Source organism: Polypterus senegalus, chromosome 13 (genome assembly GCF_016835505.1).
Source record: "Polypterus senegalus isolate Bchr_013 chromosome 13, ASM1683550v1, whole genome shotgun sequence".
In the NCBI taxonomy this organism is placed as follows: Eukaryota; Metazoa; Chordata; class Cladistia; order Polypteriformes; family Polypteridae; genus Polypterus; species Polypterus senegalus.
In genome coordinates, this window is record NC_053166.1 from 159,467,520 (window position 1) to 159,493,044 (window position 25,525).

Sequence of the window (25,525 nt, forward strand, 5' to 3'; positions counted from 1 at the left end):
CTCAGGAAGCAAAATCTTTGTTGTCCTGTGTTCCACTTGATTTGATTTTATTCAATTTGCTTTTCTAAGCTAACTTCTACTTATGAGCCCTGCATACAACACAATAATTAAAAATGCAACATAAACAAAAAAATGTGATGACACATCTACTCCAAGACAGGCTACGTGCACACTACAGTAACAGAGAAGAGAAAGAAAACAGAAAAAGAAATTAATCAAAAACAATTATTACATTTATAAAGCAAAATCGTATAGCAATATAAAATAAGCTGTGTGCCTTAACTGTAACAGGAGTTTGCTAAATTAAACTGAGGCGTCAGCCTTGATTTAATCTCAGAGGAAGATGGGCTTCTCTAAAGTGTTCATATGTAATATTACATCATTATAAGTGAGGTCTACTTTTGTTACATTATCCCCCACTTTATGATTAAATGTCTGAACTATTTAATTTTCTTTTTTTAGATGCTGGAAAATCAACAATTGGAGGACAGATCATGTAAGTACAAGTACACTTAATTAAACAGAATTTCAAATTGCCAGTATTAGCTGGCTGAGAGTGTTATACACTTTGTAGATACCGAACTTCTAATGCTTTAATACACTTTAGCTGTTAGTTGACATTTTCTACTAAAGTATCTGTACGATTCCTAATCATTGTTTTAATCAGTACCACTGGCAAGTTAAAAACTACCATTTCTGTTCTGTGTGGAATTTTCCATTCTGCAGACTGATTTTTTTTTTTTAAACAAATAAAAGCATCTGGCACTTGTTTCTAAGAAAGTTATGCAAGTGTTTGGATTTTCCAATTTTATGAAATAGTGACATTTACCAAAAATAAACCCTCTTGACATACTTACATTAGCACAGCAGCGTGAGATGTATTTCATCTTCTAACCCAAGGAGGTGTTTCAGACTAACTTTTAGGAAAGCAGGTGACTTTGAAAATCAAGTGCACAATCTACAAAAAGACATGTAAGCTAGAAGAACATAAACTTGATGCACTTCCAAAGTAAAAGGCCAAATGTTACAAAAATGAAGACTCATTCAATTTTGCCCTTGTGTTTTGTGTCTCTCCACTGCGTGTGCTTCACAAAGTGATTACCGTACTTGATTTTCTGAGATGATTATAAGGGTAAACATTCACACATTGCAGCATTATAGACCAGGTCATCTTTTTTACTCGTACAATGCTTGGTTATTTTTTATATGTACTTTAGAATCAGACTCATTAGTAAATCATGGATTAAATAATCAGTACACTTGGAAAAGTAGCATTAAATCTGAATGAAAACATTGTTAAGTTAATTAAAAAAATGTATCCTTATATAACTGCTTGGCACATTTTAATGAAAATTTACCAAAATTAAATTTTGTAATTTCTACATTAACCCTTAAAACACACAAAATGGGACATAACAGCTCATGTAATTAGGCTAGGAGTTCACTTAAAAGCAGGACTTTATTGGAACACAAACCTGCAGCCATAGGGGCTCCTCAGGACTGAGTTTCATTATCACCTGCAAGAAAGTCAAGCAGGGTGTTCTGTGGTCGTGTCTTAGAAGAACTTTCTTACTGATAAGGCCACGTGAAAAGGGTCAAACAAAGATAGCTAGGTCAGCTCAGGGACCACCTGGTACTTATGCACGGACCACGCTTTGAGAACCACTGTGCGAGTGTATCTGAGGGTACTATGTGAGATTTTATCTTTTACAATCCAACAAAACATGGGTGTGCTGTCTGTCCAATGCAGAACACACTTATATGCATTTAATCTTGACAATTTAGATTAGAAATTGCATAAGCAATTATGCATGGCTTGCTGGTACCTTAATGGAAATAAATGAACGGAGCTAATCTACGTGATTACTAAACACATTCAGTGTGACCTAGTTTATATTCTGGAAGACCAGCCATATGACATAAGTTTATGTGAGGAAGCTGATGCCTAAATTAGTTCATTATAAACATTAAACTAATGGGCTTGTGTCCCTGTAAGATGAATCTCCAGGTAAAGTGGCCCTGTCTCAAAAACTATAATCCATAGTTTTGAAATGTTTCTTTTAAAAACTTCTAATCGTTTTAAGGGACCTGCACTACATGTTTAAATCCAGAAGGCTGTGGTGGAAGAGAATGTGCACCCCCTCTATACAGATAGCCCCTTAACCCAGGACTGGCCTGTTGTAACAGTGATGTGTGAATGAATATAATGCTGCTTGCTGCTTTATCTTTACACTATTTTAAATTCAGATATGTTGTCTTACCAGTTGTTTCTGCCATTTATTTTTAGAATTTGCTGTTTGATTTTGAAACCATGAGCTATAATGTGTAGCACAGCTAAAAAGAGACATTTTTATAAAAGAATATATTTTACACAGCATAGCACACTGTCCTGAGGTAATGATTTTTTTTTTTTACTTTTTTTGTAGGTATCTTACAGGAATGGTAGACAAACGAACCCTGGAAAAATATGAAAGAGAAGCAAAAGAGAAGAACAGAGAAACCTGGTAAGAATTTTTCCTTTAATCTATGAAGAAAAAACAACAATACAAATGGGACTTGTGAGAGTCAATCATGTTTTTATTGCTTTTACTAATATCAAAGAATATATTATCACGGATGAAATAAACCAAACTGTAAACCTGATTCAAAGTTTTATTACAAGTAAGATAAAAATGAATTTAAATTTTGTAAGAGTATTGTTGTTTAGAGTGTAGAATTGTAGTCGTCGTAGTTGCGATATTGTCACATGTACAGAGTTTCTTATATAATACTTGCGTGTCCAGTTATATGCACCACACTGACATCATAATAAGAATTTATTAAAATACATAATGCGGGCTCTGCATCGGTCTGTCGTGGTGAAAAAGGAAAAAGATCGCGAATACAAGCGGCTGAAATGAGTTTCCTCCGCAGGGTGTCTGGGCTTTCCCTTAAAGATAGGGTGAGAAGCTCAGTCATCCATAAGGGGCTCAGAGTAGAGCATCGAGAGGAGTCAGATGAGGTGGCTCGGGCATCTGATCAGGATGCCTCCTGGACGCCTCCCTGGTGAGGTGTTCCGGGCACGTCCAACCGGAAGGAGGCCCCGGGGAAGACCCAGGACACGCTGGAGGGACTATGTCTCCCGGCTGGCCTGGGAACGCCTTGGGATTCTCCCGGAAGAGCTGGAAGATGTGGCCGGGTAGAGGGAAGTCTGGGCCTCTCTGCTTAAGCTGCTGCCCCCGCGACCCGACCTCGGATAAGTGGAAGAGGATGGATGGATGGATAAAATACATAATTGCATCTTCTGTAGCAGCACTGAGGTTTAGCTAATTTATTTGTTCCAGGAAAACCTGTCATATTTTCTAACATTCTCAGCGCCAATGCAAACAGTCAGCATGGCTTAGAGGTGCATAGCTGCGAATGTGTTGGTGGAGATATGTGACACATCATTATCAAAATCCTTCTAAGTTGCCCTCAGTAAAGAAATTTCAGTTCATAAATGTAACCTCGAGCCCCTCAAGTGCTGCAGTTGTTCGCTAACAAGATCTTGTTGTTTTTACCCATTGCTCAAGGGCTAAATGGCCCTTTAAATCTTTGGTCAATGTCAAATTCAGAATCCTTTTTATGTGTGCATAATGCAATGTGATTCTTACTTCCATGTCTTCCATTAACTAGTGTTGGTGGTGTAATAACTAAGTGTAGGTGCAGAGTGCTACATCGAGTTCTCAGGCAAAATGGAAGTACAAAGTTAAATTACATAATGAATGCATAATGACACAAAGTAGTCTGAAATGGTTAATATAATTGGAGCCCAGCACTATCTGTTCATTAATGGTTAACATCAGAAGAGAAGAAAACAGAAACTTCATTCAGTAGCATCCCTAGAGAAAATGAACCTCTGGAGGATCCATGGTCAGTTGTATCATAGAAAGTCAGTCAGATGCTAAGGGTCTCAAGACCTTGAAACTGGCTATGAATACTGCATCAGACAGCCAACAGAAGAAATATACACCATATCTGCTCATGTAGTTGTCAGTACAAGTGGCTATTGCATAGACTTATGAGTTCAGGATAACAACTGTCCTTAATCAAATGGTGTGATGCTGAACAGAGGGAGCAGAAAATGTTCTCTTTAATAATACTGATTACTTTTTAAGGCTGTGTGTGGAATGTACAATATGCTGTGGACAGGTAGGATTGGTCAGATCCATTTAAGGCCTATCCACGAGATGCTGTATAGCTGTAGAGTCATTTGTTCCAGTAATTTGAACTTTGATTACACTACAGATACCGGTCTTGTCCCAAAGCTAATGCAGACATTTACTTCTGGTGTAAAACATTTTATTCTAAAATAAATGTTCCTCTGAGTAATTACCACGTATTCATATAAGACTGAAGCATTAGTGTTTGGTCTATTTCAGTGTAAAAACTCTGCTGAATCAAGGCACTGCATGCTTTTTCTGCCACTCCATTTGTTAAAGATTCCATACCTTAAGATGTTCATTAGGTGTGAAAGCATACATTGCAACAATTCATTTCTGTCACATTCGTAAACTTTTTAGCACCATGTATTAATGGTACATTTATCTCACTCCTTATTCATGGTCAGAGTGACCCTATAGACTCATTTAGTTGAATTAGACACTGATCCTTTAAAAGCACATCTGGTGAAGTGATGAAATGACTGACGTTAAAACACTGAGTGTTCCCCTTGAGAGTTCACCCCGGAGGCATGTTGTAGTTATGGGTTAATCCACATGTGTATTGCTAACCTAATATTTAAAGGTGTGGGCAAATGATATTAATGCATGTTAAGGTAGTGTATCAAAGGGTCTATTTTGTTTAAAATCGGCACCATTTCATGGGCCATGTTCACCACAGAGGGTCGCAGTAGTGTGCACAGCATTTAAACTGTGCTTGAGTAAAGTGACAGCAGTGCTGATGGGTACACTTGGGGTACTGTAGATACTGAAAACAATTGCTCACACTCTTAATCACAGACTAGTCAGCCAAGTGGAATTTTTTAATATATGTAGGAAAATGTAAATTGTGTTAATCATTATTGAAATGAAATACTGAAAGAAATAGTAAAGGTGCATTATGCTTACTTAAATCTGAGCCGCATCCTTGTATTTTGTAGGTACTTGTCTTGGGCTTTGGATACAAACCAGGAGGAAAGGGACAAGGGCAAAACAGTAGAGGTGGGAAGAGCATATTTTGAAACGGAAAAGAAGCACTTTACCATTCTGGATGCTCCTGGTCACAAAAGCTTTGTTCCGAACATGATTGGTGGCGCATCACAAGCTGACCTAGCAGTATTGGTGAGTATGTGCTTTGTGACTTGACACCACTTGAAACTTTATCTTGCATTTAGTAAGACTTTTCTGTGGACCTTTTCCATGCACTGTATGAACTCAATTGCAAGTAAAAACATGAAAAAACTGTAACCTAATGGTTTATGAACATTTTAAATGGCAAACTTGAATTTTTTTTTATAAAGTCAGAGGGCAGGTTGGGGGAAATAAAGAATGTGTGTAGCGCTCTGACGGGTTCTACAGAAATGGGTGTTAAACTATAGGACTTACTGCGACACTTGATTTATTAGTGCAGCATTTGTTCTCCTTTCACTGCCTCATTGTTTTGTACTCATAATGTGTCCTTTACCTCTTATTAATGATCTTTTGGGTCTTTCTAGTATTATAGTTAAAACCTTAAGAGGTCAGGGCAGTATTTTCCAATCCGAGTCCAGGATGACCCCATGACTACAAATTTTTGTTCCGACCAGGTTCATAATCACTCAGTCATTTTCGTTTTAACTGACCTTATTGTTTCATTTTTGGTTTGTGTTTTTGGCATTTTTTTCACCATTGACAAAATTATGAAAGTGTTAGACTTAATTTTACAAGAAATTTAGGAGGTTTTTTTTTCCAATAGTTTTAAGTTTTTAACTGTTTTGCCTTTTTTCTGTAAATGGTCATGTTTCTGTGTAGATTGTTCCCTTAATTGTATCCTATTAATGACAATTAACAGTAAACTTAACAGAAAATGACTTTGAATGCATAAATGCTGCTGCTACTTCAGTGTCAGGCTACTAGTAAATAACTGCTTAAATAACCAGAGGAAAAAGTGGAAAGAAAATCAAGGTAATAATGAAAATACTAACCAAATGAAATTGAATTACTGCAAGCAAAAATCATCTCCATGTAACTCACAAAAATATTTGACACATTCCAGTAAAAGGTAGCAAACCCAGTTTTTGAAATTTCTGGTGTGAGCCTTAAGTGAATATCTGGCTTGGAGGATGGGCACTTCCTCCTCTTGTTTGTGCCAGTGGTGCATGCCAAGTATGGGCAGGTAGCAATGCCATAGGTGTTTTGGGTTCATTTACTGTGTGTAGAGGTAATTTCTTAAACTATGTGAAAGTGCTAGTGTGTACATGGATAATCTTCATTTTAAAACACCATTTTTAAAGGAATGCATAGTATGGACTTAGCCTTTATCTAAATACAGAGTAAGAGATGAACAAAAGCTGATTGAATGAGATCAGTTAGAAAAGTTGACTCGCAGATTGTGACACGTTTAGGAACAAAAACCTGCAGCCCCAGAGGTCTCCTAGGACTGGGATTGGGAACTGTTGGCTTTGGGTATATAGCTGTACCTACTGCAGGGAAATATTTTAGAGTCTGAAATTAGGACTTCTGATATATCTGAATTTAAAATCTGTACATTTTAATCAATACGTTTTTACAACAGTGACTGGCTGTTGTTGACTTGTAATCTGTAGTTGTTTAAGGAGAACATCTTTTTATCTAATTTATTTGTCAGGACTTTACAAAATAGTTCCAAGTGGATTTTGCAGTTTCTCTTTTGCGTTACTGTATTTTTGAGAGTGTCTTAATTTGGTTGGTGGCTGTATAATTTCCCTAGTTGGTTATAACAGAAGAGTAAATGAATCTATTTTATGTAGTGTAATATTTTATCTTAAATGACTTATCTTGCAGCTTTCACAATACGGATGTGTCTCAGTTTCTTGATGTATCTCACTTATATTCATATTAACAATTAAAATGACCTTGAAACCATCTTTATATAAGAATAAGTGTAACCAGTTCTTTTATATAAAAAAGTTAACGTATTTTTTCTCTCATGTAGGTTATCTCAGCCAGGAAAGGGGAGTTTGAGACAGGATTTGAAAAGGGGGGCCAGACGCGAGAGCATGCCATGTTGGCAAAAACAGCAGGCGTAAAACACCTGATAGTCCTCATCAACAAAATGGATGACCCCACTGTAAACTGGAGCATAGAGAGGTGGGACTGCTTTTCATATTGCTCTATAAATATATTTGGAAATGAGTAACCTTCAGTGCTTCAAGCACCAGGAGCTCCTAAAATGAATGCCAGGTGCTCTGTAGGCTGCTGAAGCCAGAAAAGGAAATGATTAACTTTCATTCAACTCCCACTGAAGTTAAAGTTGAAATCATCACCACAAAAGCAAAAATGTGTCTGCTACACCTAATAAAAAAACCCTCGACTCATCTCATCACACATAAAATATTTTTGTTTCTTTTATGCTGAAGTAGATTTTAAATATCTTGGTATTCTCCAGTCAGAGTGGCAATGCTCACTTTCAGCACATACACACATACATTTGTACAGATTTAGCATGGGATGAGTTCTTATGATTTATATTAGAGCTGTCAACCAGTAATTCAGTTTTGAATTTGGCTATTTTCTAAATATATTTAAGACTGTGTTGTAATTTCATAGGGCTTCATAAATGTATGTTGCCCTATTGTATGCAAACACCATTAACATGCTCTTTGCACAATAAATGATTAACCTTTCATATATATATAAGAGAATATGTTGAGCACTATGCTTGTCAAATACTGATAAGCTTGATTTTAATTAGCCATATAAAAAATGGGATAGGAACAAACTAAACCCCTGCAATCACTTGGCAAACATTACAGACAACTTGGATGAGAGATTTCAAAGGCGTTTTCTGGCTTTTTCGCTTTCAACTTTGATCAGCTGTCCAGATTTGAGAATCCTATTTCAGTGCTCCTTTTAGCCACAGTTAAAGGCAGTTGTTGTTTGTACCTAATAAAAAATGAATTTTTAAAGTCATGCAATTTGTAAGCATTGTAATACTTCATATTAAGCTCGCTCTTCACTGTAAAATTGTAAAAACAAAACTGAAGATATGAGCATGTTGTATATGAATCTCTGCAGCAGTTCTCTAGGCCGTCTGTAATCTGTGTTGAAATGTAGAAGGAGTAGGTTTTATTATGCAAATAATAACTTGTACATTCTCCCTGATGTTAGTGCTGCTACAGAGATAGATACTTAATACATGAGACAAAAAATAGAAAAGTACTGATTTTGGTCGTCTTTGTAACCTACAGATGGCAGTCGGAAATATTGCACTACTCTCTTGTATTAATAACTGTTCCCACCTTAAATATGGACTCTTTTTCTCAATACTTACATGTGGTATATTCAATAATTTTAAATATGCTTTGTACTGTACAGTCATTTGTAATGGCTTAAAGACTGATGTTGTGCTATAACTCTCTTCTCCCTTCTTGAATATCTTTATCTGCATAGGTATGAGGAGTGTAAAGAGAAATTAGTGCCATTTTTAAAGAAGGTCGGCTTTAATCCAAAAAAAGACATTCATTTTATGCCCTGTTCGGGACTGACAGGGGCCAACCTGAAGGAGCCTGCAGATTGTTGTCCATGGTATACGTAAGTATAGTATCAGTAATTAATTTAATGGTTTGTGTGGCCTGAGTCCAGATGAGTGTTTAATCAACTAAACATTATCTACTTATTTAACTTTTCTTATGTTCATAAACTACATATTAAAAAAAAAAAGACTGAAGTTTCACTTCTAGCAGTCTTCATTGTGAGTTATTTCTGTTACAGAGGATTACCATTTATTCCACATCTGGATAGCTTGCCAAATTTTAACAGATCAAGTGATGGACCAGTCAGACTACCGATAGTAGACAAGTACAAGGTGAGTGCATATGTTTGTTCCTGCTTTTTCTCATCTTTTCTGCCTTAGTTTGTTGAATTGAATATTTTTTAAAAACAAATTAAAAATGTGTTGAATGTTAGGCTGCCTGACACTTTTTCTTTTCATTTTGTTCATCCCACTAATTATTACAAGTTTGGTAAATACAATAATAATCATGTTTAACAGAAAAACTTTATAAGAAGAAATCAAAAAACTTCCAGGATGTTCATATAATTCAAATTCCCAAATATGCTTTCCTGAAATAAAGTAACAGTTGCATAAAATGTAAAAAAAAATAAAACACTTTACAGGATTAAATTATATAATAAAAACAGTAAAGTTACATCATCAACAGTCTGTTTTAATGGCCACTACTTAACTTAAAAGGAATTACATTTTAAAATTTGTGTGAAATTATCAGGTCTCTTATTCCAGTGTTGTTATAAATCCATGTATTAAACTGGAATTTGTTAATATGGAATACATTAAGTGTTGTTCTTTACAAGACATGAACTTGCCTCTGATTAGGAGATTACACTGAAAATCTTACAGCCACTGTGGCACACTAGAATGGTAATTCTTGAAATGAAAGTTAATGAATTTAATTCATTCTACAGGAGAAATTGTAATGTTAATTGAGAACATCTATTCATTCATCCATCTCTGTTTTCTAATACACTTAACCATTTCAGTGTATTGTGGAAGACAGGAGGCTGTTCTGGCAGCCTGGACCACCAGTCCATCGTAGGCCACCTTGCTCAGTTAGTATGGGTCAGTTTAAAGTCACATGAATGTCTTTGGTTTGTGGGATTAATTAAAAACATTCCAAATGTAATTTTGTTTGATACATGAAGATATCCTTATTTGGGTAACGTGTTAAAATAGACAGTCATTTTTATGGAACCTCACCCCCAGGATTCCTTGTATAAAGAGTTCTTAGTCAATTTGAGTAATGAGATAAAGATCAAGTTAATTAAAGCCAACTAGGCCATTTAGAAAAGCTGAAGTTAATCGGTTCTGTGCCAAATAAGCCAGGCAATTTTAAATCATTTTATATCAGTTTTATTTATAAAAATAGGTTGCATTCAGTGGGTATCACTCAAAATTTATACTGCTTCTGGAGTATTAAGAATCCTAGTGATCCGGCAACATCCGCTATTGATTTACCTGAAAATTAAATGAAGCACAAGAATATTCTGGCATGCTCTGCCGGAGACAATGAATTTTGTAAAGAAATTTGGAAAATGTGCCTGATTTCATCATCTTGACACCTGATTTTGTTAATTCATGCCATCCTTGCACAGGTACGTGTACTGGACTTCTGTTTCAGTTTTTCTTCTTGTATAAGGCATGTTTTTCTCACAATACCCATTCTTTTCTGCCTTTACCCTTTCTGAGGTAGAACACTTTTAATAATCTGTGCTTGTGAGAAACTGAACTGTAGATGGATCTATACTTGTTGGTTATATTTTAAGAAGTTGAGATAAAGGGTGAAATCAAAATGGTTACTAAAAGTAAAGGATATGTGAAGCTGTGCCAAAGCTAAGACTAACTTAATACTGTGTGATGAGACAAACACTTCAGACCAGTTGGATTTGATGAGTCATTTCAAGCTGCCGAGTGGTTCATACATCTGTTCTACAACAACGGTTAGGATCAGCAGTTTTAAATCACTGTATAATAAGTAAGGACCAGGTCTCTGAAGTCTTTGCACCTCAGTGCCCCACAGTCCTTAAGTGTACAATGTATTTTTATGTAGCACATGGCATACAGTACTTTACATTTGTAAACAATTTAATCACTGTGTGGATGAGAGGGAGATTTTTCATTTTATTGTGCTTTAGATTTTAAATGTATTCAGACAAATGCATCAGTAAATAATGAAAAAATGCCATTAGCAATTATACATACACTATATATAAATGTGAATTGTTCAGTGTTGTCGTATCACCAGGACAACCCAATGCCAGCCTTCACGGCTTACCCTGAGAAATCTAAGATCTGTTGACAACACTCCAAATTTTTTATCACACATCTCTACACATTTTCCCACTTCTCAAATGACAGGGTATCACTTGGGGAAAGTCTCGGAGCAGATGGGAAATCTCCTGAAGTTGTAAGAAGGTCTGTTTCAGTTCTTCTTTGCTGTAAGATTATATGGTTTGTGCTGCTTTCCTCTTCTTTTCCCAGACAGCAATGAGACAGAGTCCTCCTCCTCAGAGGTCTTATGTGCATGTCAATGTCCGTTATATCGCTCATGGAATTTGTATACCCTCCTCCATGGCAGTTCTTAGGACCATGCCAAGTGCCACTCTCATATCCCATACTTCCACATGACAGATGCAGCCAGTATGGTCATTCTGTTTTACAGCCTCTCACAGTGAATGCTAATGCAAATAAATATTTACATATATATATATATATATATATATATATATATATATATATATATATATATTTTATTGATGTGCTTTCCACTTAGATGCTGTTATTAAGTCTTCTGAAACGTGGTCAATACTTATTACTGAATCATTAAGCAGTGGTCAGTTTTCCTAGTTTAAGGTTTCACAATTAAGCAGTGGGCTCTATAAATCCAATGAATGTGCCATTCGAAATCATTTATTAATTCTCTACACCCATCTTATTCTGTTTAGTAGAGCAGTCCAGATATCACTTTAACAACTACTTTTTTTTTTTTCATTTTTTAATTTTTATTACTATTTAATTTAATATTGTTTCTTTGTATCAGTATACTGCTGCTGGATTATGTGAATTTCCCGTTGGGATTAATAAAGTATCTATCTAAAAAGAGGAATTAGACTTTTGCCTATAAGAAATCCAAAAATGCCAATAAAATAAAAACAGTCAAAAATGAGAGAAATTATATAATGAAGTGTAAGCTTTCATTTAAAGCTGTAGCCCCTTCATTTAGTCCTTCAAGACATTTATGGACTCCTCGCATAGGTCTGGGAGTGTGATGGGTACTTTTGTGAAGTGTTCAGTTTTTTGTTTTGTTTTTTTTTTCTTTTTTGCCAAAATAATTAAAATATATTTATGAAGTGGCATTTTCACTATGTTAGTGAAAGCCTTCTGTATGAGTTTCTTTCTGAGTGAGTTTGCCTTTTCTGTGCATCCTGTACCATTTGTTTCCAGCATCTTCACTTACGAAAACAATGAAAGGACAACAATTCCTTTCATTTTGTTCTCTAAGATTGTTTTATTTAAGACCCCTGCTCGCTTCGCTCGCCAACCCCCATGTTTTGGTTTTCCAGATACACACTTGTGTAAGTTTTTATTTTCTTTGAATTGTTGCTATTTCATTAGTTTCACTTTTATTTCAGAACTTCTGTAAAAACAATATTTGGAATCTTTCCTGCCCCAATATGCTGAATCTTTTAGATGAGGTCTGTGAGACGTGTGTTTAATGACTTTGTACCATAATTCAGGATAGGTTTCTCTGTTTGGAATTTCAGCACAGACAAAACGATCATCATCAGCAGTTAATAATTTTTTTTGCAAAGTAGCCAATAAATGCATGTGAGGTAAACCCCGTTTTTGAAATTCTCTGACTTAAACTAATTTCCTTTTGTTTGCGTCAATGCAATCTGTGCTATCTTTTTTTTGATACTGTAGCGACTGACGTAATAAAGTGTCACAAAAGTTTTACTTTAACAATTGTCGGCTGTGTAACCCCAAACACAAGTTTCTAGCACCTTCTCCAACCCCTCTTCCCACGGGTCTCGCCAAACACCCCCCATCCCCTTACCGCATCATTCAGCACCCAGCTATCAGTCTGCCATGCTGTACTCTGCCCTCCCTTGATCGGACCTAACAGTCACTTAAAACAAAAAAGGCTTCAGCTTGGCTGGGATGCTACAATACTTTCGACTGTTACTGCTTTCAAATTCTGTACCTTTCTCTGCATGTGTATCGTGCCTTGGGTCTCTTTTCTCCGCGCTGCTCTTTTTTCTTTGCTAAAGGCACGGTATCTGTGTGTGCCACGTGGCCTCACATGACTGAATGTTTTGTTGGCTGTCCATGGTCTTATTTGATAAGAAGGGCGTGTCTTGCAAGAATCTTATGTTCCACGTCCCCGCAAGACGCTCCGTTGTCAGTCTTTTTTGTCTCGCGGGTCTTTAAAATGTCTTTTAAGAACTTTCTTGAAGATCATGTATCGTCGCCTTGCCTTTACTTTACAGGATTTTTTTTTTTTATGTATAGAGAGAAATTCCTATTTAATCATAAAATGTCTGCCAGTGACTTTTAATATGTTTTAACTATTTTGGGACCATTAGCCTATACAAAGATAAAAGGTGTGTTATAGATTATATCATTTAACTTGCATACTGATTGGCGCAGGTAATATGTGTGTGTGTATATACTAAAATTGGGACTGTTATGCAAATGACCCTAGCTTATTTAAGACTAGAAATCCCCTGCAGCTTCGCCCGTATATTAGTGAAACGGGACAGTGAGGAGGGCCCCGCCCGACTCTGTACTCCTGATGTCATTCTTTCCTGTCCCCTTGGCCTGCAGCCTGTGTCTTGGATTAGCACGAATATGTTGTTCCTGCAAGCCAACTCTGATTCTTACCGCAATGAGAGAATTCGCAAAATCAACTGGAATGTTCAAGCAAATTCTAGGGGCGGGGGGGAATGTAAATCGGTTAAGTAGTTCTCTCGTTCATTAATTAAGCGGAGTTAAGCTTACACCCAGAGGCAGACGTTCGAGAGTGAGGAGGGTAACGCAGCCCGATGAGTCTTTCTTCGATTCGTGCTAATAAATCGGTACCTCAAGCGAAGTATGATACTTCCCGCAATGATAAAGTCGCAAAACCGATGGAATGTTCAAGCAAATTATAGAAAAAAACCTGATCTAAATCTGTTAAGTAGTTCTCTCGTGAAAAGCGGACAGACATACTAACGGGTCTAAAAAACTATAGGAAATTTGGCGCTTGGACCTCAAAATTTTTAAAACTGTTTCTTAGCGAGCACCTATGGGCCAAGGGTAACCTACATTGCAAATTTCAAGTCTCAAGTCCTCATGGTTTGGAAGATTTCGTGATGAGCGAGTCAGTGGGATTTGCCTTATAGAGATAGATATATATATATATATATATAGAGATAGAGATATATAGAGAGAGAAATAGATTGTTACTCTTCCATATTTCTTGGTCTGCATAGAAAACTTGCTTGTTGATATATGGACACCATTTGGGTCTGTTATAATAACGAATATTAAATTTTGTACTCGTAGCAAAGGTGACCTCATGTTATGTAAGCGTATTTTATAAGACAACTTGTGTAACAGCTTCGATGATCTGAATTTTATAAGCATGAAATATGAGTGTGTCCAGATCCATTCTTGGTCCGTTTCACCTCTGTGAAGTGATCACTTCCTAGAGTTGGGATGAGTGATATTTTCATGTAATACCATCAGTTATGTTTGGAGTTTTCAAGAGAGAATACCAACAGATTTAGTAGCACTAAGATGTATTACCTAATATGATAACCACAACTTTTCCTCTAAGAAGACAGAGAACCTGTTCACAGTTCAGCCTTTCAAGGTTAAGTAAAACTATAACCCACAGAGACAGTAGGTTTCTTTGTCTGTATGTAAATAGGAATTGAAACAACTGATGTAACTGCCTGGACTGAAAACATTGGGTATTGTCCTTTTAATGTTTTTAATTTGCACACAAGTAAAACAAAAGTCAAAGATTTGGTATTGTTCAAAGCTAGCAGTCTAAAATAAATATCACACAAATGTCTGCAAGTTAGCATATTTACCAGACACAGATGTAACTGGTAATTTGCCTGGCTTTTCATCCTTGTAATCATAATGTGAGAAATGCTTGTAAGATTGCAGGGTATGTCAGGGCTAACGTTTTAGTAAGCTCAAAATGTAGGATTTTTAAAGCTCACAGTTGAATATTGTAATAAAGGAAATAAGTAGTGCTGCAGAACATTTGTTCTTAATATTGATATAAAATTACACAATTTAAATTGAACATAACATACTGTAAATGACCATCTCTCATGAGGGTACTGCCATTTTAAACTTCATAACTTAACATTCATGTTGAAGAACATGGCTTCCATACTTTGAGATCACTCGTGTAGTCATCATAAAACCAACACAGGGTGATTTTTATCTTTTCTAGAGTCTGTTGCTTTCTTATTGTCTGCTAGAATTACCGATGTGCACTGCAGGTCTGTTCCCTAAGTTATTCTTGTAATTATATTTCTCACAGGATATGGGAACGGTAATCCTTGGAAAACTAGAGTCTGGATCAATCTGTAAATCACAGCAACTTGTAATGATGCCAAACAAGGTAAGCCTCACAGGAAAGTAAAACTGCTGCTTTGTTTTCAGAGATCAAGATGTGTTTGTTCATTCAGTATTGAATCAGCTGCAAAACACATACATATATATATATTTACATGTATTTACTTTGCAGATGCTTTATTCAAAGTGACTTACAAAACAGGTCAACATAATTGAGTGAAAATCAGTAAAGGTATTGTTTGAGATCAAGTGTTACTGGGCAAAGTTACAAAATTGATCATCGCAAGTGAAGAACTCAAAACTAAATGCAAGCTAGTTATACTTACTCAGTTAAAAGAAACTATCAAAGCCATTATCGTTTAATCTAATCCGCAACATGTGAGAGTCTTCAATAGCTTCTTGAACACATTGAAGAGAGTCAAGAGCTTGAAGGCACAGTGGTGGCTTCATCAGATGCCATTCATCAGCAGACCAGCGTGGACGAGAGAACAAAGGACCTCACAAGTCTCTCTCTGTTTGTGTGTGTGTGTGTGGATATCTCTATATGGGAGCTGACCCATTGACTAATCTGTAGGCATGCATGTGCGATTTGAAATTAATATGTGCTGCTACAGGCAGCAAGTGTGATCTATAAAAGGAGCGACGTTCCCACCTCATCTGATTAAACACGAGACTTGTCACTACATTTTGAATCATCTGAAATGGCTTGGTAACACTTGCTGGTACTCCTTCCAGCAGAGAGTTGCCGTAGTCCAGAGGCGACAAGACCAAGCCCTTGACTAGGAGTTGTGCTGCATACTCCGCCAGATGTGGTCTGATCTTGTGGATGCTGTAATAATTGAATCTGTAAGACTGAGAGACCATTGAAACATGATCAGTGAAGGATAGCTGGTCATTGATCACCAGCCTAAAGTTCCTTACTGACTTAGCGATAGTGAACTGACCTGAAATGAGTTGGGTTGTTGAATAAATGGACGAGCTGTGATAATCAAGAGGTCATTCTTTGCCACTTTTAGGGTCATTATTGTCATGTGTATACTTGCATGCAAGAGGCATCGTTAGTGAGTGTAACAGCCTTTCCTTGAAATTCTGTTGTCTTTTTGTTTTGCACACTACATACAATTTAACTTTGCGTTCAATAGCTGCAGAATCCAGTCACACAATTACAAGATTCTGTTACTAACTTAAATTTGCTAATGTTCTGTAAGTAGAACTTTCTTGATTTTTACATAAAGCAGAATATAACTGACTGGGTTAAAAAAAACAAAAAAAAACTTCTAAAAATAGCAAATGGAATCTGCTCTGATTCAGATTCATTATAAAGGATTTGTTAACTTTCACATTCATTCTTGTCAAATTATTTGAGTTCTGTCTAGAATAAAATTGCACTGTGCCATGAGTTTATTTGGCAATCTTTCATGTAATTGTAAATGTAAGCATCTTAATGCTGAGACAAAGAAATGCTGTAACATGAAAATTCCAGTTTCTCCTTCAGATAGAATATATATTTCCACAGGCTTTCAGCCTTTTATTACTTCTAGCGTATTGCCAAGATGCTGTTTTGTGCTGCTGTCTACTCATTCTGAATTTTTTTAATTCAATTTAAAAAGACCCTTTTTCCAAATTGAAATTCTACTGTAAATGTATAGGTTATTATTAATGATTGGAGGAAATTTTTAATGAAAAAATCTAGAAGATTCATCCGTCTTTCTGTACGGATTCCTCCAAGTACTTCATTTGAATTTCACCCACCAACTCACTCATTTTCCTCTTTTCAGCTTCCTACTTTCTCAGAAATTTAAGATCTTCTCTGTAAGTCTAAGCCATCCACCTGTCAACTGGACCCCCTCCCTACAGTTCTGGTCAAAGCCTGCCTCCCCTCTCTGGTCCCTCTTATTTCTGCTATAATCCACTCTCCTGTCAGTACTGGTACTGTTCCTTCATCTTTTAAAACTGCTGCAGTAATCCTAATACTGAAAAAACCCAGTGCCGATCTAATTTCAGTAAGGGGCAGAATGGTGGCTGTGAGTCTAAGGATCTGCACTGGTATCCCGAAGGTTGCCAGTTTGAATCCTTGTCACTGCCAAAAGAGATCTTACTCTGCTGGGCCCTTGAGCAAGACCCTTAAACTTCAATTGCTCCAGGGGCGCTGTACAATGGCTGACCCTGCGCTGTGACCCCAAAGGGTATGCGGAAAAAACAAGTAATTTTACTTCAGGATTAATAAAGTATAACAAAATAATAAAAAAAAATAATAATAATTTTCGTCCTATTTCTTATTTACCTTTCAATGCCAAAATTCTTGAAAAAATAGTGGCTATTCCACTTCATTCTCGTTTATCTCAAAATAATCTGTATGAACAGTTCCAGTCTGGTTTTTGTTCCACTCCACAGTACAGAAACAGCACTAATGACCTCCTTATGGCAGCTGATTCTGGTTTAATTCCTATTCTCATCCGCCTTGATCTGAGTGCAGCCTTTGACGCTATTTGTCACACTACTCTTCTCAATAGATTATCTTCGATTGGCATTACCCACACTCCACTAGATTGGTTCAGATCCTACCTCTCAGGCCGCATTCAGTTTGTTCAGCTTAAAACTTTCACATCCCAACCCACCGCTGTTACTTCAGGTGGGCTCTGTCCTGGGGCCCCTCCTTTTCATTATTTACCTCCTTCCCTTTGGTAATATCTTTCGTAAATATAACATTAGCTTCCACTGTTATGCTGATGATATGCAGCTCTATCTCACTAGCAATCCTACTGCGTCCTTTCCACCCTCCTCACTTACTGATTGCATAGCAGAAATCAAATCCTGGTTTTCTTCAGATTTTTTTAAATTAAATAACAAGTTACAAAACTGAGGTTCTCCTCACTGGTACAAAATCAACATTATCCAAAACTAATCATTTTTCATTTGTTATTGATAACTCCTCTGTCTCTCCTTCCCCACAGGTGTCATCCTTGACAGTACTTTATCCTTTCAGTCCCACATCAATAACATCTCCCGGTCTGCGTAACATTAATCGTATTCGCCCCTCCATCACTCCCCACACCACTGCTATCCTTGTTCATAGTCTTGTCACTTCTCATCTGGATTATTGCAATTCCCTTTTCTTTCTCACAAATCTCTTTATAAGCTTCAACTGGTCCAGAATTCAGCTGCCCTCCCGCATCATTACTAGAACCCCCTCTATTCACCATATCACTCCTGTTTTGCAGCAGCAGCGTCACGGGCTTCCAGTTCAGTTCCGAATTCAATTCAAAATTCTCCTTCTAACTTTTAAAGCTATCCACAACCTCGCCCCTCCATATCTGTCTGACCTCCTCCATGTTGCCATTCCCTCCTGTACCCTTAGATCCTCTTCCTCTATCTACTTGACTGTCCCCTTCATCTGTCTTACCACCATGGGGGGCACAGCATTCAGTTGCTCTGCTCCCCAGCATTGGAACTCGCTACCATCTGAGCTTAGAAATATTGAATCATTTTTCACTTTTCAAATCGAAACTCATTTGTTTGACTGCTTTTTCTCTTTGGTTACAATTGATCTGTCTGATTTTAAGTTCTGTATTTTACTTTTCTTTATAACCTGTGTTTTGTCTATTGTTTGGTGTCCTTGAGTGTTTAGAAAGGCGCCTAAATAAATAAAATCTATTATTATTATTAAGCATTTTCATGTATTGTTTAATGCATTCAATTGCATTTAAGTGTCAGAAATCAGTATTTTTAAATTGGTTAAGAGGCTCATGCCACTTCCACAAATACCCTCAGAGCGAGGTGTCTGAAGACTCTAATGTCCGTTAACACCCCTAGAGGTTATAATGAACAACATTATCATCATCAATTTTTGGAATTCAGAGAATTTTACTTCCTTGTTGGCATATTGAATGGCAGAAGAAACATGCATTAGTTTTTTTGGCCACACTGCAACACAGTGTATTTTGTTACTTTGTTGTCTCTCTTGCAAGTCTGTTTTCTGTAGTAAACAAATACGGAAAGCAGTGACAATTGTTTTTGTTACATTGTTTCTTGACAGCTTGTGAGGAATCTTGTACTTATTCTTAGGTAACTGAATATGTGGAACACAAGTCTTTTGAATTTTTTAAGCTGTAGCTTAGTCATCTTATATGCAACTTCCTCTTTCTGTATCTGTTTCAAAAAAGCAAAAGTCCTGCCACTGAATTCAGGGAATTAATGCTGCTTGTCAACTCTTCTGCTACTGTGTTGCTACTAATATTGGGTCATTTTACTCTGTGCATAATATGCCCTCCACCATTCTAACTTGCTCTTGAGTTCATTTTGTGAAGAAAACCGAGCAAGAACAAGGAAAGTAATTTATTGGGGAGGGTCATATTGAACAATATCATGGAAGAAATAAGCTTGCATTTCACATGTCTTGTCGCTGGTTTCAACAGTTACTAGAAAGTGTATCCAAACCATCAGAAATGTGTAAACCGGCTTTATTTCAGTACTGCTATCTTTTTTTCAGCATAATGTTGAGGTCCTGAGCTTGCTGTCAGATGATGTAGAGACGGAATATGCTGGACCTGGAGAGAACCTGAAACTAAGGCTGAAGGGAATTGAAGAGGAGGAGATCCTGCCAGGATTTATTCTCTGTAATGCAGAGAACCTTTGTCATTCTGGTCGCACTTTTGATGCCCAGGTGAGCAGCACTGAAAGGCTTTCAACATTCACATAATTTCCTGTCGTTTTCATTTAAACCGTTTTGCTTTGATATTTTGGGTTCCTTGAGTTGGACTGACCCCAACATATTAATCTCAGTTGTCAACTCCAATATACAGTGTCCGACCTTAAGAACCATTTTCTTTTTGTACATTTGCAGATTGTTATCATCGAACACAAATCCATTATCTGTCCAGGTTATAATGCAGTGCTGCATATCCATACCTGTATTGAAGAAGTCCAAATAATAGTAAGTGACCTATAAGTTATTAATGTCCCAAATAATGTGTCTGCCTCTGAATGTGCCAGGGTGGTTTGTTTTATTGTTTCAGAGCCTTTCAGACCTACAACACCATTGTGTTAATTGATGTTATAGGGTTACCATTACGTTAATCTCATTAAAGTAACCTTTTGGAAAATTGGAGAAGAAAGGTCAGGTAGCACATCAAGTAAATTGTCTTGTTTTTCTTCTCAAATTCAGGCCTTAATCTGCCTTGTAGACAAAAAGACAGGTGAGAAGAGTAAGACAAGACCTCGCTTTGTGAAACAAGACCAAGTTTGCATCGCCCGCTTAAAGACGGCGGGAACAATCTGCCTTGAGACATTCAAAGACTTTCCGCAAATGGGTCGCTTTACTTTGCGGGATGAAGGTACAGATTTTGCACAAACTCACTGTATACCTTTTATTCTGCTTTGTTTTATGTGTATAATCTTCATCTCTATTTAAATATTTAAAACATTTCTTACTATGTGTATCCATATTTTGCATAACTGCACACATTTTTATGTATTTATAACAAACATAGACAAGTAAAGCTGTATGTGTATAATATGCACACAATATGGCCCCACATATGTGGACACCAGACCATCACACACATGAGCTTGCTGGACATCAAATTCCAAAACCATGGGCATTAATATGGAGTTGCCCCTTCCTCTCTGTGTAGCTGTAACAGCCTCCACTGTTCTGGGAAGGCCTCCCATGAGATTTTGAAGCATCTGTGGAAATTTGTGCCATTTCAGTCAAAAAGGCTCTTTGTGAGGTCAGGTACTGATATTTGATAAGACCACCTGGCTGGCAGTCGGTGCTCCAATTCATCCCAGAGGTGTTCAGTAGAGTTGAGGTCAAGGCTCTGTACAGGCCACTCAAGTTTCTCCATTTCTTTTTTGGAGCTGGCTTTGTTCATAGTGGCTTACTGGAACAGGAAAGGGCATTCCCCAAAATGTTGATACAGAGTTCGGAGAAATTGTATGCTGTAGAATTAACAGTACTCTTCACTGGAACCAGGAGACCTAGCCCTAGCACTGAAAAACAGCCCCAGACCATCATCTGTCTTCTCCATCAACTATATATAATAGGCACTTCATAGTCTGGAAGGTAGCAGTTCTTCTGGCATCCACCAAACCCAGATTCATCCTCCCAGTCACTAGATGGTGAAGTGTAATCATTTCAGTGAACACTGTTCCATTCACAATAATGGCACTTGAGTTTACTGGGCAGATCTTGAACACTAGGAATTTGATGTGCTGACTTTTAGCAAAGGTGGCATCTTATGACAGTGGCATGTTTAAATTCACCGAGTCTGAGTTACTGCAAATTTTTGTCAATGGAGATTGCATGACTTCGTGCTTTATTTTATGCACCTGTTAACAATGGGTGTGACTGAAACACCTGAACTTAATAATTTGGAAGAGTGTCCACATTTGGCCATATAGAGTACATATAGCATTTGTTCAGTTTTTGTTTTTTGGAAATATAATTCTGGAAAATTAATTTATTTTGGCTGTAAAAATAAACTGTTAGAACACTTGGGTTGTCAATAAAGATAGATATTAGAAGAATATGTTTAAGTATATTTAGAAATCTTGTGAATAGTGAGGAATTTCAAAAGGGTTCAGTACTTTTGCAGTGCACCGTGTATGTATTTGCATACCTGTTCATACCTGTGTGTATACTGTATATGTATGTAATTTTTTGTGTTAAACTATCATGAAATACACATTTTAGTGTGTCTTCTCAATGAGTGAGGCTACATCCACACTACTAAGTTTCCATTTAAAAACTTTTAAATGAAAATCATCTCTGTCAACATTGGTAAAAGCATATCAGTCTACACTCAAATGATTGAAACGCAAATGACATGGCCATTCACTTACACTGGTCATTTGTGCGTCAGTGAAAAAGTCCTTAAAGAGGTTGTAAACTGTAGCATTTGCTTTTTGCTCTTGTATGCAGCATTTAAAATGTACAAAATGTCATTTAGATGCATTCAGATAAGCAACACAACAAGCACCATGTAGGAGTGTGTTTTTCTTTCATGAAGACTGACCAGTCAGATCATGTGACTTTGTAATGAGCAGGATTCAATCATGGAAGCGCCACATAATAGGCACAAACCAATCAGAGCGCTGTTGGGGCCAGAGGCTGCATTTTCAGAAGTATTCAGCTCTGGAGAGTGTTTTTTAAACGTATTCATTTTCAGAAGTTGAAAAATGCTAGGGTATTGTGGATGAAAGTTGGAAATAGAGACTAATGTCTGTATTTTTAGATGAAAATATAGCAGTGTGGCAGTGCTAAAATACAACTGCAAAAGGTAAAAACGTGTTTTTTTTTTTTTTTAAAAGAAATCCGGAAATTGAACAAACATTTTTGAACAGCAATGGTTCAGCTGCTGAGATGCATTGTAATGAAAGTCTGTTTGATTTTCTCTTTTAATCCAAATGTGACTTGTGTTTTTGCATGTTTTTTGAGGGGGAGAAAAAATAACAGTATTCTTCTTTTTTCAGGCAAGACTATTGCCATTGGCAAGGTGCTGAAGCTGGTACCAGAGAAGGATTAGAAGGGGTGCTGTGATTGACCAGCACAGTTAACTGTAATGAATAAAGTGGACTCGACTACAGACGCCTTCTTCTTTTAATGACCTTCTGCCCAGCGAAGAAAAAAATAAACTTCTTTGAAAGTAAAAGAATGAAAGAAAAAAAATCTGTTTTTAAAAAATATATATAAATAATATTAAGTCCACATGTGTCAGCTTTCTCATATTGAGAGCTCAGCTATGCCAATTGTCAATTTTCACTCCTTGTACACTTCTGAATAACACATCAAACAGGTAAATATTTCTCTTCCAAGTTTTGCTTCCTTCAGAGAGAAAGTGGCAGCAGGTACCTTTAAAAAAAAAATGTGGACTTGGGTCACTTTTGAGTTGAGAAAAGCGAGAGGAACAAACCGACGCAGTGAAACCAAAATAATATCCTGGTTGTGTGTTTGCTTTTTATTAAGATCAACGGCATCAAGATTGATTTCGTGACAAAATAAATTGAAAAGACGACAAAGTGTGCAAGAGTGTGTTCACATGTTAAGACAACTTCAATGACAATAAAATATAACATTCTAAAACAGAGGTTTGAATAGTGTGTGCTACTTTTCTTGGGGTGGTGACCGCATGACTGTGAAATATGTCAATTCAGGGATAAGCAAGTGGTTTCTGGGAGGGCTACAGCAGGTGGTGTTTTTACAGTGCGCCCTTTCATCCGGCTACTCCAAAAGTAATACTGCGGTTTCATTTAATTATGATGTCATTAAAGTAGAGATGTGCAGCTAAGATCCTGTGTAATACAGGATGTGGTGGTGTGGCTATTGACCAGTGTTATTAATTGTTGTGGTAGACTGATTTACAGCATTCACGTTGATAAATATTGATTTATAAACTAGACAAAGCAAGTGTAATATTAGTGCTTCTGGAGGGTATGTTTTACTTCATTGATGAGAACAGCAGCGCTTTGATGTTTACCTAACTAACCTAAGGATTAGGAATTTATTATATTTATCAAGAGAAGGATGGACCGTTTAACAGACCTGCTTGGCAAGGGTGGTATGTTTGGACTTGGAGACTATAAGCCATCACCTGTAGGAAGGCCATAAACTGATTAAACACAGCAACTGGGGGATGAGTTGTGCCTCAATTCCGTTGGTCTAAAGTATAGCTGTTTATGATTGTTTCTGTACTATGACACCCCATTGGTTTGTGTTTCGTTGTAAGAATGGTATAAAGCTGGTCACCTTGCCTTTACCTCACCCTCTCTCACCATCTGGCCATGAAGACAAGACTATGATGAAGACAACTCTATCTCGGCAGCCAAATTGAGACAGGCATGTGGCCCATTTCAATACTCCATTCAGTAGCCATGTGGTAGCAAAACAAGCCAGACTGAAGGTAAGCCGAGAGCTGCCTATGGACGTAAGATGCACTGATACTTAGGCTGTAGGGCATGTCTTACCATTATTCACATTGTATTCTGCTTCTGTATTATTGGACATTTTTATCAATAATGCATAATGAAATGTGTAACTTAATTCCTGCCTGTTTCTTTACTCAGTAGGAATTGCTAAAGTACCTGATCACAGAGTGGTAAGTGTGGGATTTTAGACGTTAAGGTGTAGAGTCACAATAGGGCCTTGCTTGTACAGCGGTATTCATATTCTGTGCCCAGATACGGTGCTGATGTTTTAAAGCTGTGCTCTATTTAAAAATAGTGCCAATTTTACCTGAAAAATTAAACGTTTCTGCACAATAGATCTGAGTTAGCTCTCTGATAGTGTCTGGTTGGCTGCATCACTGCCACGTGACTGCTATATAAAAGTTGTTCATGCCTCCAATTTTTATAGTATGACATTATGTTCTTAAAGTACAAAAAAAGAGGCAAGTTTTTTTTGTTTTAAGATAAATTTTGAAAACCCTACAATCATCTTTGAGTCTGTGTGGATGTGAATGTCATTGTTTAATATAAAATTTCGGACATGCCAGTAGGCTTTGTGCTCTAGGAATCAAGTTACCTAAACTATTCAATATCCTTTCAGTAATTATTTACCGCTCTGGTGTTGATCTTTCTGATCACAAAATAGATCATTATGATAGCAATTGATGAGAAAAATTAATCATTAATTGCAGAGTTACGGTATTTGAGGGTTCCTCTAGAGGGCCACTTTCTCTCGCCTGATTTCGGCACATCGCCAACTCACAACGGGCTTAAGTTTCAAGTTTGGTGTTTTTATGTATGGCTGTTTTAGCTCTAGACCGTCCTCAAAAAACTGACACACAGACACACGTCATAGAGATATCGATGTTTTCTGTAGCAGGGGACCCTAAAACATCGAAATTGAAAACCGGAGATCAAAATGTTTGACGAATCTAAAGCTTTCGCTCCTCCCCCATGGATGATAGGTTACATTGGGCTGCCTGGGGAAACAAAGCTAAAATATGCCTTTACACTGGACTCTGTTTTTATGACTAAAGGAAAGGATGTGGTGTGATGTGGCAGTCGTATTCAGGGAGCAGACAAGTGATGGGACTCGGTCTCCTAACTTCAGCAGTTTTGGGGATGAGTTTCTCGAGGTCGCATTAGGCAGGCCAGACACTGCAGTTAAAAGATTATTATTGCAAAAAGGCAGCCTAGATGCTGAATTGAAGGAGCAGACGGAAAATATGTAAACTCCATGTAGAAAGTGTCAGTTCTTGGGTAATATTTACAGTATGTCACAACCTTATCC

At 37.1% G+C, this 25,525-nt stretch overlaps 1 protein-coding gene across 2 annotated transcripts in view; it reads left to right on the top strand.

Annotated features, from left to right (window-relative positions):
* gspt1 (G1 to S phase transition 1) overlaps window positions 1–23,378 on the top strand; it is a 59,210-nt gene extending 35,832 nt beyond the window's left edge. For both annotated transcript variants that reach the window (XM_039774166.1, XM_039774167.1), the window contains 11 exons: window positions 463–496; window positions 2,427–2,504; window positions 5,120–5,300; window positions 7,132–7,286; window positions 8,589–8,729; window positions 8,910–9,003; window positions 15,257–15,337; window positions 19,781–19,954; window positions 20,135–20,224; window positions 20,456–20,624; window positions 22,765–23,378. In XM_039774166.1, coding sequence (XP_039630100.1) covers window positions 463–496; window positions 2,427–2,504; window positions 5,120–5,300; window positions 7,132–7,286; window positions 8,589–8,729; window positions 8,910–9,003; window positions 15,257–15,337; window positions 19,781–19,954; window positions 20,135–20,224; window positions 20,456–20,624; window positions 22,765–22,817 — 1,250 coding nt within the window. In that variant the 3' untranslated portion in view covers window positions 22,818–23,378. The remainder of the gene's footprint in view (window positions 1–462; window positions 497–2,426; window positions 2,505–5,119; window positions 5,301–7,131; window positions 7,287–8,588; window positions 8,730–8,909; window positions 9,004–15,256; window positions 15,338–19,780; window positions 19,955–20,134; window positions 20,225–20,455; window positions 20,625–22,764) is intronic.
* The last annotated feature ends 2,147 nt before the right edge of the window (window positions 23,379–25,525 follow it).